At 52.3% G+C, this 13,697-nt stretch overlaps 1 protein-coding gene across 9 annotated transcripts in view; it reads left to right on the top strand.

Moving 5' to 3' along the window:
- The window catches only part of Rph3al (rabphilin 3A like (without C2 domains)), a 146,088-nt gene extending 132,719 nt beyond the window's left edge, over positions 1-13,369 (top strand). For 8 of the 9 annotated variants that reach the window (XM_036196116.1, XM_036196111.1, XM_036196114.1 and 5 more), the window contains 3 exons: positions 9,583-9,690; positions 11,673-11,819; positions 12,724-13,369. In XM_036196116.1, the coding sequence (XP_036052009.1) occupies positions 9,583-9,690; positions 11,673-11,819; positions 12,724-12,758 (290 nt within the window). In that variant the 3' untranslated portion in view covers positions 12,759-13,369. Of the gene's footprint in view, positions 1-9,582; positions 9,691-11,672; positions 11,820-12,378 lie in introns of all 9 variants that reach the window. The other variant, XM_036196118.1, reaches the window with a different exon arrangement.
- Positions 13,370-13,697: the final 328 nt, after the last annotated feature.

Here is a 13,697-nt window from a genome sequence, read left to right as displayed (position 1 = left end):
TGATGGGGAGGCCTCCCATTCAGTAAAGACCAGCCTTTCTGTGTGTCAGCCAATGCTATCACCCTCTCTCCCCTTCCCCCCCCGCCCCCAGTATCACCTTATGTTCATCACTGCCATGTTCCACCTCTAACTTTGCTCCTTGCAGGGACCTTATGGCCCTGGGATGCTGTGGGAAGTATCTGTGATGATTATTTTTTTTTTAATGTAAAGATACCTGAAGCTCCCAAACATACACAAGGACACACAGACCAAGAAGAACCAATTAGAGAGAGGAGGAGGAAGAGCCAGTGTGAACCATCTGAGAAGGCACCATTGGTCCCACAAGGCACCTCCAAGTCATTGAACCTGGTCTTCATAGCGCGGGGCTGCCATTTGGGTCAAGACAATAGGTGAAAGAAAATCATAATTTGTCTCAGCTGGGGGCAGGGTGGGGGCTTGAATGTCAGAGGCTAGGGAAGAGAAACTGCTGGGGTGCTAGGGTTCCCAAGCCCACTGTGGCCTCACCAGAGGCAACCCCTGGCTCTGAGCCAGCTGCCCATCATCTCTGTGGATGTCTTTCTGCCAGGCTTAGGACTGTTAGCTTTTGTCCTGTGCAGGCAGAAAGGACAGAAGTCAGCTGTGGTATCCAGCAGCTCTGGTCATAGCTGCCATGGATTCCGGGTTTGCTCATGGTAGTCTGTGTGGGGTTCCGTGCATCTGGAACTTCATGAGGACAGCCTGGAATGGGGCACTGCCCTTGCTCACTTACAGAAGGGGACGTAAGATACAGAGTCCAAATAGTATGTGTGGTAGTCTCAGCATAGAGAGAAGGAAATGCCTGCAGCACTGTGGAACTGCGCCTCTGCTAGCTCTCAGGGACAGAGGCCACCACTCTTGTGTGGCCATGGCCCTGCTTTAAAAGGAAAGCCCACGCATATGGCCTCATCCTGCCTTTTGAGCCCTTGGTTATGCGGAATATCAGTCTCAAAACGGGGGCTCTAAACAGGGAAGAGTCTCCACTCTGCCTCTCCCTTCTCCCCCTACCTGTCCCAACGTCTGTGCTGGCTTAGAAATTGATTTCCTGGAGCAGAAGACCCTCATTAGCCACACCACAAAGGTTAGGGGCATGGCTGTCGCCTTTAATTTGCCCAAACCTAATGATAGCCTCCGTGGATTAGACAATTTCAGATGCAAGGTGAGGTCTTGAGGTGGCATGCCCTCATGGAAGCTGTGTTGGATTCAAGTGCAGCCCAGGGGCACAGAGATGCCCCTGGGGCCAGCTGGGCTGAGCTCTTTGTACATAGTACAGTATGACTTTCTGCAGCTGCCCATCTGCCTTGCTGGCTAAACCTACAACTTAATTCTACGCATTCTAGACTGAATGGCCTTTGGGAACATGGGTAAAGTGAGTGAACCAGGCCTCCCTCCCTGCCTGGTTCCAATAAAGCCCTGGGGGTAACAGAGCAGCCTCTGGTGTACACAGTTCCTCTCCCACACTTCCTGCCCATGCCAGAGCAAGGTTGGCATGGCAGAGGTCCCCAGCTGATCCCTCATTTCTCTTGGTGTCCTGGCAGAGAAGACCCACAAGAAAGAGGCAGATTGCCCTGCCTTGATTGCAGACAGGTAGCCAGCCATCCTCCTGCCGGAGTCTGAACACAGACACCCTGGGGCTGAGGCTCTTCTAGATGGAAAACTGACAGATTATAGGAACAGAGACCCAAGGGGACACCAGAAAAGGAGAGAGAGATACGGCACAACAGCAAAAAGACAGACCTAAAAACATGTGAGAACATACATGGTGACACCTGCCTGTAACCCCAGATCTTGGGGAACTGAGCCAGGAGGGTTTTGAGTAACCTGGGTCACATCAAAAGATCCCATTTTCTTTATCCTTATGTAGTTCTCTGTGGGGCGAGGGAGCAGGGTGTCGTGTGGCGGTCAGAGAACAACTCACAGGAGTGGGTACTCTTCTTCCATCTTGAGGATCGAACTCAGGCCATCAGGTTAGTGGCGAGCACCTTTAACCCGCTGGGCTTACCCGCCCCAAAGAGACTTTCCAAAACAGTACTTCTGAGAAAGAGGCCCAAGCTGACATCAGGAGGAAACAAAGGCTCATGGCACCTGCCAGCCCAGACAGGCAGGAGAGACACGCTCCTGTTTGGTAGCCGCTAGAAACTGGAACAGTCATCTGTCCCCAAATAGGACAGAGCAGACCCAAACCAGATCATCTCCTTTCCCCGAGGGCCTTGGCCAAAGAGCTTCCTAATCCCTAAAGAGCCCACTGCTCAGCCTTGGCTTTCCCTACACGGTCTGGAAGGCCTGGCATACCCCGGGCCTACTTTTGCATCTGCTTAAATGGCATCCATTTGTAAATTCCTCCTCCTCCGGGAAGCTCTCTCTGACTTCTCTCCCCGAATACTGTGTTAGGCTCTACCCCATTCTGTATATCCCATTCTCTGGAGGGAGCAGCTCTTACCATCCATCCATCCTCCTATCCAGAGCGCCTCATTCGAGGTCAGGGACCACAGGGTTTCCACACCGGCAACCACATTTCTATTGATCTGTGGATTTGTCTTCATTAGCTGGTGCCTCCTATCTGTCTGTAAGCCTGAAGGAGAGAGAAAATTAAAATCGATGTGAATGAATATAAGCCAGCGCTGGGACCCTCCTAGCCCTAGCTCCGACTTGTCAGAGCTTTCTGTTGCCCAGTTACCCCTTCCTGCCTGGGGTCATCCTCAGAGCCTGAAGTGGCAGCCAGGGATGCAAAGCACCCCATTACCTCACCTAGTATGCCATGGGGTCCTGTGACTGTCCTTGGCTACACAGTAGGTCAAGTGGATACATACTGTGACTCCTGTCACCTGGCCCCAGGAGGGAGGGACTGGTAGGCAACTGGGTCTTTTCTGGCTGCCGATGGCCATTCCTGGGAAGACAAGGTTTCCCCCCCACAAGCCTTGGGCAATCCTCCTTCCTGGCTGGAGCCCTGGGGACAAAGCAGAGGAAGAGCCCACTGTTTCCCTCCCAACTCTCAGGGCCCACTCATCCTGTGTCCATGGCAAGTGGCTTCCCGCGCTCCACTTCAGTCCCTGTCCAAGCTGAGGCCTGGCACATTCCCTTTGAGTGTTCTTCCCTGAAGACATATGAGAGGTGCCTGGCTGGCAACACTGAGGTGACCCAGGGGCTCTAAGGTCACCTGTCCTGCTGGCCTGGTGAACTACTCCCTGGCTGACCTCGCTGCCATGCACAGCTGTCCCCCTGGGAAAGGTTCTCAGAGAATAGTCAGCAGATGGCTTTATCTAGGGCTGCGACAGGCTCAGGGAAGGAGATGAAGTCTGGTCACAGGCTGGCCTTCCTCTGGGGTAGCTCCTGGCAGGGTGAGGTCAGAGCAGGAAAAGCAGAATGTGGAGGCAGCCAGGTGGGTGGGCTACATCTTCTGTTCCTGGGGCAGAGGGCTATGGGCAGAAGAAACAGGGTTGAAGGGATCCCTGGGCATTGCATTAAAGTTAGATTTTTAAAAATTATTTTATGTGCATTGGTGTTTTCCCTGCGTGCATGTCTGTGTAAGTGTGTCAGATCCTCTGGAACTGGAGCTACAGACAGTTGTGAGCTGCCATGGGGGTGCTGGAAATTGAACCCAGGTTCTCTGGAAGAACAGCCAGTGATCTTAACCGCTGAGCCATCTCTCCAGCCCTGATTTTTAAAAATCTTAGCTTGTGTATTTGGCCTTTTTTCCCTGCTGGATCGAGTCTTACTGAGTTATTCTGCCTCTCTCTTCTCCTTCCTCCTGTCCATTTCACTGCTGAGACAATTGAGGCTCAGAGTGAGGTACTTGCCCAGAGGTATCCCAAGCAGAACCAGAGTTCAAGCCAAGGCAGTAGGCATGCGTGAGACAGCTTCCCCATGCCAGGCCCAGACCCAGAGGACACAGAAGGGCCCTCGTGGAGAGAGGGATGAACCAGCCATCTGGAGGGGGAGGGTTCCTGAGAGTGCTCATTAGGTGAGACGGGGCTTGGACACCATGTACATGCTGGGCAAGGTGGGAAAATGAGGATCCCAGCCAAAGATCCCAGCTCAGCCTCTAAACATCCTCTGAGGGCATGCAGCGCTCTCCTCCTGTGAACCATGATGGAGGGTCTACATTCCCTTGGGAATCAGCCTCACCCCTGGGAGGTAGGACTTGGCCCAGAGCATGGAAACTAGCACCCTACTGGGGACATGAGCCCATGATGGACGTCCCTGTTCTCTCTGAATGCTCATAGCCACTAGAGAAGGACCCATCATTCATCCATGGCTCCACCAAGCACAGATAAGAAAACAGCCTGAAGGTGCACATCTGGAAAGTGACAGGAGATGGACAACACAACCCAAGTCTATGGCTCAGCTGACCCCCTTCAGCATCCCATGACCCCTGGCTGCTGCCACCAAAACAGGACCCACACACACCCCTATTCTGGAATTATGGGTGCCACAGCCATCTTGGCAGGGCCAGCCTGGTGGCCAGGGAGGACTCATGGGGGTGCCTATGCCCTCCCCAAGGCCCGATTATCATTCCTTTACGTTAAAAATATTTTTTGTTGTTTTTAGTATGCAAAATTTTCCACCATCTGCTGCTTCTTGGCAGGATGTTGGAAATATCTCTCTACTTCCCTAACTCCCATAGCTTCTGGAGACTTTGGGCTCCTTGGAGCAGAACAGCCACTGCTCCCGAAGGTTTTCCAAGCTCACAGCCTGCCACCATCTTTGCAGGTCGATGTGACGTGGCCCAGAATGGGGCTTGGTTTCCCAACTTTTCAGAATGCCACATCAGCAGCTTGTCTGCGGCTGGGCTGACCTCACACCCAGGTAGCTGCTGGGTCAGTCTCTTGGTTTTTGCCATGAAGCTTGAAGAGGTGCCTGGGATCATGGAGAGAGGTAATGGCTAAGCAGAGCCTGGAGACAGGTCCCCAGGGCCCCATCCCTGTCCCCTGAGCCATCCCAGCTAGGTGTCTTGACAGGGCAGCAGCTGCCACATGTGTCCTGTGAGACATTCAAGGGAGAGTTTCCAAAAAGGAAGAGTTCCCCCCCACACACCCCCACCCCGCCTCATGTACCAAAACTCAAGAGTTTCCATGGTGACAGTCAAATTGCAAATCCGTCCAAGAATGAGCTAGAGGGGGAAAAACAAACTGCCCATCCCCAGAGAAACAGGCCAGGCTGGCTCTAAGCTGCCCATCCGCTGCTGAGGATGAGGGCCCAGCGTGATGGGAAAATCTCAGGGATGCCAGAGCCTCCATCCAGCAAGTGGACCAAGAAGTCAGATGGCCATGAAGGAAACCAAGATACAGGGCTCCCCTCCCACCTTGAGGTGGAGCCCTCTGAGTACGGGTGAGGATACCTCCCACAGGCTCTCAGACCAGTGAGTGTCTCCCAGGGTTTTCCTACCTCCACTGGAAAGCCAAAGCATAGGGGAATACAAGCACTTGTCCCCAGACCTGTCCCAGGTCTGGCCCTTAGCCACTCCTAGCATCTTGTAGAGGATGAAGAGCAGAGATGGAAGATTTGCGAGCCTGAAAGCTTCATGCTGGAGGATTTACAGTCCCAGCCACCATTCAGAGGGAAGGCAGCATTGATACCCGGGTGGCAAATTACCCAAGGTTTGGGTTTTATGGGAACGGGAAAGAGAAAAGCCTGCTTCCTTGACCACTGGAAGAAGCCTCGGCTACTTGGGCAACATATTCTTGAGCCCCAGGTGTTCACAGCCTCTTCTGGGTCTCTTTCCCTAGTGACTGTCAGTGGCCAGCCATTGGGCAACCCTGCCTTCTTGAGCTTTCTGAGAGCAGATTGGAGATGAGATTTGAGGCTTCAGAAGAAATACCTGATGGCTACAGCCTCGCCCCAGCTTAAAACCCCTAGGCACGGGGCTGGGCACATGACTCAGTCATCAAAGTGTGTGTTGCACGAGCCTGAGGAACCTGGGTTCTGCTGCCTGGCACCCACGTGAAAAGCTGACACAGTGCACACCCGAAAGCCTAGCACTGGGAGGGCAGAGACGGGCAGGTCCCGGGGCTCGCTGACCTCGTAGTCTTGTTGAATTGATAAGCTACTGGCCAGTGGGTTTCTAAAAAAGAGGTAGAAGGTGATAGAGGAAGACATTGATGCCAACCTCGGACTTCTGTGTATGCCAGAAAGTTGGCATCAGCTTAAAACCCCGGATACAAAGAAGCCAGGCAAGGGGGCAGAAATGAGTCTCTGGGACGGCTGGGTGGTCCCTGCCCTATGATCCCATGGTGAGATCCATTGTCCCTGGAGGTTGTTCCCCCTTTTCCAGGGTTGCACCCTTTAGGGTTCCCAGGAGACAAAGAATGAGTCACATGAGAGTAACGGGGGGGGGGGGGGGCTTTCCAGAATTTGTCTTGTTTCTGTGACTTCTTTAACCCTCATACAGCACAGGTGCCCTTGGGGACCAGGTGATAGGCACCCTCCCCCACCTCCAGGGCTGTGCTGTTTTGGATAAGACATACAACTCTCCATAAATCCTATCTAGCAACTTGAGCCTGCTCCCAAGTCCACTCTTGGAATGCATACAACAGACAACGGGATGCCTCCATTACCAACTCCTGGAACAATCCACCCCATCATCCCTGCTGGGCCCCTTGGCATCTGAGATCCAGGTGTCACAAGCAATCTCAGAGCCCTGTCCCCAGCCCAGCTCTAATTGCTGTCCCCAGCTCAGCCACAGGAAGAGGGAATATTTCCAGATCAGGAAGCATTGATAGATCATGTATAAATGTCTCTGCCAAAGAAGTGGAGAGACCACTGTGGAGGTTAGTCACCAGCCCTCATAGGTACTGCCCTGCCCCCATTAGCATTAGCTAGCTCCCATCCTGTGTTCCTTTATTGCCCCAAAGGGGGGGGGGACACCGGGAGCTACTTGCAACCCCACTTCCTGCCCACAGCCTCCCACCTCTCGTGTCTGGGGCCCTGTGGGGTTAGTGTTTAGTCAGCCCAGCAATGAGTCAAAACCACGTGTTTGTAGCACTGACACCCATGGGGTCTGGTCTCAGTGGATTCATGTTCAGTTCAGACCCGAAAAGGAGCTGCAAAGTCAGTCGGGTTCTTGCGTAGAATTCTCATGAACCCACCCCCATCCCTCTTCTTCCCCACCCCCTCTTGGTTCTGTCTGAAACGGCCAAACCGGAAGTCTTGTCAGTGGCATATGAGAGAGAGAACCAGAGCAGAAAAGGGTAGAAGGCTGGAGCAGAGGAAGACGACCAGGGACAGTCACATATTCATCACTCAGGAATGCACACAAGCCTCCTCTTGGTGGACAGGGGTGTGGGTAAGATGATAGGAATCGTTCAACAGTCTGTGTGGCTGGGACACCCTGACTGAACAGAGAGTTTACAGACACATCCACAGGAGGAGACGCTTACAGTCATCCTGGTGGGATAAGGAAGGGTCTTGGACGGAGGAAGTTGAGTCTAGTGATGATGGTGAGGAGGCGACAGATACATCTACTGAAGAGGGCTGGCGAGTGCCCAGTTGGTGGGTGCTTGCCTGGCATGTAAAAAGACCTGGGTATGGGCCCCAGCATCATAAAATAAGGCATGGTGGGGGCTGGAGAGATGGCTCAGTGTTAAGCCTGCATACCGCTCTTGTAGAGGACCCAAGTTCAGTTCCATACCCATATCAGGTGGCTCACAACCTATAACTCCAGCTTCATGGGCACCCACACTCATATACCTGCAGGTATGCGCAAGCGCGTGTGCACGCACACACACACTCTGTCTCTCAAAAAAAACTTTAAGCAAACAGAAACCTAAGCATGATGGTATGTATCTAACTTCCCAGCATATAAGTGGTAGGGGCAGGTGCATAAGAAATTCAAAATCATCCTTGGCTACATAGCAATTCAAGGCCATCCTGCCTCAAAAAAAAAAAAAAATCCATTTTGTTGGTAACCCTGACAGGACAGGTAAAGCAAGGTGAGCACAATGTCACCATCAGACCTTCCTCAAGCACCTACTGTGTGCTGGCTACTGCTAACCTCTGAAGGCTAAAATGTTTAGCCAGCTCCAACTTTGGCTACTTGTTTCTGTGACCTGAGACCCTCAGCCAGAAAATGGTATATGCTAAGACACAAAGACTTTCTAGAAGGCTTTGGATCCAGGTGGAAGGCCCACTCCCCTCCACTTTTCCCACAGAGAATTTCCCTGACCAGCACGTCTGTGGATGCCTCATGCAGCCCCCAGAAAGAGCTTGCCGGGTCAGCTGGGGCCTGCTAGCCAGCCTGGACTGGTAGTGGTTGTGGTCCTCTTCTGGCAGAGGGAACCTTAGGCTCCTGAGCCTGGAGAAGGAAGCCTCACTTGCTGATAACCTAGTGAAGTGTTTTGGGAAGCCCTCGACTTCCCCACCCCACCCCAGCACTTGGCATTTCAGAGGAAAGCACAGAGCTCTGGCACCTCCTGCCTGGTGACCCATCCCTGAGTCAGTCACCTGTAAAAGAGCTGTTTACCTTTGATCCTACACCTACTTATTATCTTCATTATCACTTAGTTACATGCTATGTAAATTAATGAAGAGTCAGAACACTGCTTCGTTAAAAGCAAGATTTTGTGAAACTTGAAGCAGCAACTTGCCTTTAAAAAAAAAAATCTATTGAATTAGGCGTGGGCAAGACAACTGTAAAAAAGCAGAAGGAAGATATGGAAAAATCTAGAAGAGCCTGCTGTCAGGTCTTATTTGCCATGGTCTTTAAGCTCCAGTGACCAAAACAGGACCCAGAGCCACAGGCTATGGGACAGGTTGGGCCACATGAGCCGGTTCTCAGAAGCACGCAGGCCTGCCTCAGGAGGCTGGCACACGGATGTACATCCCTGCTTAAAATTAAAATAGAATGTTTGAAGGATGAATATATCCTGTATTATGACACCCACGGTCGATGAACCAGCCAAATATGGTGTCGGGTGCAGAAAAGAGGGGGTTCAGCTCCCTCTGAGCCCTTGCTCTTTGTAGTTCATGACACCTCACTGTGCTCCTGATGAGAGTTAAGTGGTTAGGAACCACAGCCAGCCTTCCAGAGTTAGAGTCCATCTTCTGACGGCCATGGGCACATGCCTCAGTCTCCTGCCTGTGCAATGGATGGGGTGGGGCTATCCCCTCCCCTTCTGAAACTTTTGTGAGTCCATGTATGTGAGAGCCTGTGATAAGTTTCTTGTCCTTGAAGCCACGGCCTTGGTGTTTAGTGTGGCCAGGCAGAGGCCTCGGAGTCCCTGTGTCTATACCAAAAGTGGTCACCCACTCCTACCAAGCAAAACGGCTCCAGTCCACAGGTAGACCATGATTCATTAGAGATGGCTGGCTGAAGGATGAGCCTTCCCGAATGGTGCCGGGAATGTGGGTTCCATGTCTGCCTCCTCACACCAGGTCTCACCCTCCGCAGCTGGTGGAAAGGAGCTCCTGTTCCCCACACCATTTTTTTTTCCCCTCATGTCCCAAACAAAAAGGGTTAACTGAAATTCTAGGCTACTCTGTGGTGCCAAGTGGCCAGAGGGAGGCCTTCCCTGGCCCACTGCCCAAGCAGGAGAAAATCATTGTGACCTCCTCTGCTCTTGTCTGTTCCAGTGGTTTCCAGCGACAGTGACTCGGACCTCAGCTCCTCCAGCTTGGAGGACAGACCCATGCCCACTGTGGTCAAGGGCACAAAAGGTGACAAGCCTAGAGGGGACTCAGGTAAGTGCAGAAAGTCAGCTGTTTGCTGCCAGAGGTGCCAAGTGGCTCTTTGGTTTCTTTGGTGGCAGCTTTTCTACTGGCGTCTGAAAAGGGTCCCTGGGTCCCCGGGAAGGAAGGAGCCTGAAGGCTCATCTCTGTGTGTGTGTGTGGGTGGGTGGGGAAGATGCTCGCAGGGCTGACAAGAGGCAGGGCCACTTCCTCTGCACACTCTTCCTCAGAAACACCCTGGTCAGCATTGCTCTTTACCTCTCACGCAGCAAAGGGCCACAGAAGTTAGGTACAGTTCCCTTGACTTCAGCCGTACGACTGCAGTGATATCTCCAGCATGTGCCATCACCTCCTGACTGGCACTGCCTTCTCCTCAACACAAATGAGGTGGAGCAGGCCAGCTCCAAAGTCCCCTCTCACGTTGAGCCCATTTTGTGATTCCTAACATGGGTTAGTCTGGGCAGTGAGGTAGGAGCAGAGGGAAGGGAAGATGGAAGGCTTTCATCTCTTTAAGTACAAGAAAGGCCTCCTGAGAAAAGCACCAGCTTCCTCTAGGTCCTCTTGGGTCTGAACTAGGACCTTCGAAGGAAGTTTCAGGGAGGCTTGATTTTGGTGTGTAAAGAGTGGACCTTACACTATCTGCCCCAAGCTAGGCACACCTTTAATCCCAGCACTCAGGAGGCAAAGGCAGGTGGATCTGTGAATTCAAGGGTAGCCTGGTCTACAGAGTGAGTTCCAGGACCAGCCAGGGCTACACACAGAAACCCAGTCTCAAAAAAAAAAAAAAAAGAAAAAAAACCAAAAAAAAAAAAAAAAAAAGCAGGAACAGTATCTGCCCCAAACTGGAATAAGATGCCTTGATATAATAATATATCAATGATATAATAAACTATCCTGTAGCTAAGACTATGACCTCAGACCAAAGATGACATGGCAGGAATCCTTGCTGGAAATGAAAGTTTGGGCTAAGTCAGAAGTGGCAAATGTCTGGCACACACACTACCACCTCTCTGTCCAGAGCCACAGCAGACATTACTAGTTGATCATGGTGCTCTTTCCCTCAGAGCCCTGATGTACCTTCAGAGTCTTAATAGTTTTCCAAATGCTCAGTATCAGGTGATAAGGCAAGAGGTGAAAACTAGTCCTGGGCTTGGCACCAGCAGCCCCAAGAGGCTTCACTAGGAGACTGTTGTACAAATTGCCTGCCAACCTTGGTTTCAGGACAGGCTCCCCCCCCCCCCTTCTACCTACTGGCTCCTGCCTCCTCCCTCCATGCCTGCTCTCAGCTGGGTAGGACCATCTTGAATAATTGTGTCATCTTCATACATATCTCATCCTCCCCCACTGTTAGTGTTTTCCTTTATTGTTCTTATTTATTTATTGGCTTAGAAGCCACAGCGCATGTGTAAAAGCCAGAAGACAACTTCTGGGAGTCAGTTCTCTCCTCCCCCATGCGCGTCTGGGGATCAAACCCAGTGTGCCAGGCTTGTGGGCAAGCACCTTTCACCCACTGAGCCATTTCTCCAGCCTTTCATAGAAGCTGCAGTGTGTTACCCTATTTCCCATCTCCCTCCCTCCATCTGCCTCCCCATTCCAGTTTCCACGCTCACACACAAAACCACAAATGCATGCATGTATGACCTGAGAGTCTTTAGTAGTGGAGGCAGCAAGTGCTGTCTTAATACTACCTTCCCTTCTCACTGCCTTCCCAGACACACACAATCCCTTCCACCCCTCACTTAGGAAAAGCTCCTAATTGCCAGTTCTCATATCGGTAATGTGTTACTAAGGGAAAGAGCCCCTTCTGCTGATCCAGTATATCTTAGATCAATCAGCAGAGGGTAGGGGTCTGGCTAGAACAGGTAGGCACGTGAGTGTGGACTGCTGAGCAGACAGTCCATAGTTACCACCCACAAGTCCAGATAAAATTTAGCTGGCTCTTTGCTAGCAAGCTCAATGACATCTCCATTCCCATCCACATACATCTCTTACAGGTAGCAGCGTGGAGTCCCCCAGGATGGGGCCTGCCTGCCCACCCAGCCATCTCTCCGGCAGCCAGAGCAGCCTGGCCAGTGATACTGGGGCAGGTGCTGCAGACCCACAGGGAGGCACCCCACCCCGGCCTGAGCCCAGGGTGCCCGGTGAGTACTGCCTTGTCTCTGCTTGTCCAGCAGCCGGTTTGTCCCCTCCTCCCTCCCTAGTGGCCGATGACATTTTCAATTCTTCATGTTTACTGAGCTCTGTGCTAGGCAGTGGGGAACAAAGGTCAGCCAGACCCAGCCCTGACCAGAGGGACTCAGAACGGTGCCAGCATCTTCTGCTCCTGTCCCTTGTCAGTCTTCCCTTCCTCCTAACAGCCACAGGAAGTCCTCACTGAGCCTGGCCTAGGAACAGTGGAGTGGTGTCTGTCCTTATCCTCCAGAGGCCACCACCTCCAAGGTTGGCTTTCTGGGAGCCTTGATGTACACGTGAAATACACATGTGCTAGGTGTAGAAAACAATGCTCTCCCTCTGCCTTGTGCTTACTGGTCCAGCATGGAACCATCTTCTCATCCCTTTAAAGACCAGCCCCAGCTAGGCTGGGCAACCCCAGCCAACAGCCCACAGGCACATACATGAAACAGCATCTGATGTGTCCCTTGGGGTCTCCCTCAAGTAGCCTGTATACACCCCACTAACCAGCCCGTTCCCTCTCTACAGCCTCCTGCAGCCCTCTCTAGGATGCATTCTAGTCCCAGCCCTAACACTGGGAGTTTGGGCACACCAGCAGTGAACCTATGCGGTGCTAGAGGTCGAAAACAGTCAGACATAGGCCAAGAGGTCACTGCCTTGAAGATGACAGACAAGGTTTGGACAGACAGACCAAAGCACGGGTGTACAGATAACAAGCTTGTGAGCACACAGCACGGTGGACAGTGCAGGCTCACCCTGGACCCAGGAAGGCTCTGTCCTCACACATCTATTTCTTCCCAGAGCTGGGTTGTCACTGGGGAGGAAGCCAACCACCACTCACTATTCAGTGGTCTTTTTCTCTCTCTGCCAAAGGCAAAAGACATACATGGACAACTCCTCGCTGCTGATGTGGCCTCCTGGCACCCCAAAGCTGAGGCAGACCCTCCAGCGGAAGATTTAGAGAGAGAATACAGAGCCAGGCTTCCTGGCTCCTTTCTGAAGGTCCTTGAGGCCTCCTCACCAGCATCCTGATGGCCTTGACCTCCAACTCAACAAACCAGTGTTTGGGGACGAGCACACTTGCCCCCATCTAGTGCCTTGCTGCACCCTCCTGGGCAGAAAGCCCCTTATCTACCACCTCACTCAGCCCCCCACCTTTATTTATTGCCCTACCCACCCACCCCAGTCCTCCCCATGTTTTGATTTGCTTGGGTCTTGGGTTGGGCTGGAAGGGCCTTCCTCTATGCACTGAAATTTCATTGGGACCACACAGGGCTTTCTTTGTACTAATGCTGAGAAGAAATCTAACCCTGAATGTGACCCTGCAAAGCTGAGTAACCCCCTCAGTGTGAGCCTGGAGCTGTGTGTGTCCTATCTGCCCCAGGCTAGCCCAGGAGCTGGGTTTAACCCAGCTTTGAGGTTTCCTTGAAGCCCCTATTGGCCTCCAGGTTTTTTCTCAGTTCTGGCACACGGCTCCCCTAAGACATTAAAACAAGGAACCCAGCCGCCCCCCCCCCCCCCCGCCACAGCCTGGGAGTTTAGCATTCTTAAACCAAAGAAGGCATGAAAAATATTCAAAATACAAATGCTTCTAGAAAACTCTTCCCTGGGTCCTGTGGGGGTGGGGTATGTGTCTATGTCCCTCCCTCTTAGCCCAGCTCCACCCTCCCCACCACCAGCCCTTCATCCTTGGAGGGTTTTCTCTCCAAGGCCTTCACTGTTAGCCTTTTGCCCCTGCTGCTGGCAGAAGATAAAGAAACCTACAGTTTCCCGGTGACATGTAATACTTCAGCATTAAAATAATCAACATGAGAATTTTCATGGAGTCACCCTTCACCCAAAGACCA

This window comes from Onychomys torridus, chromosome 8 (assembly GCF_903995425.1).
Source record: "Onychomys torridus chromosome 8, mOncTor1.1, whole genome shotgun sequence".
Classification (NCBI taxonomy): Eukaryota; Metazoa; Chordata; class Mammalia; order Rodentia; family Cricetidae; genus Onychomys; species Onychomys torridus.
The sequence above is the reverse complement of the archived record's forward strand: the minus strand, read 5'-3'. Positions and strand labels throughout refer to the sequence as shown.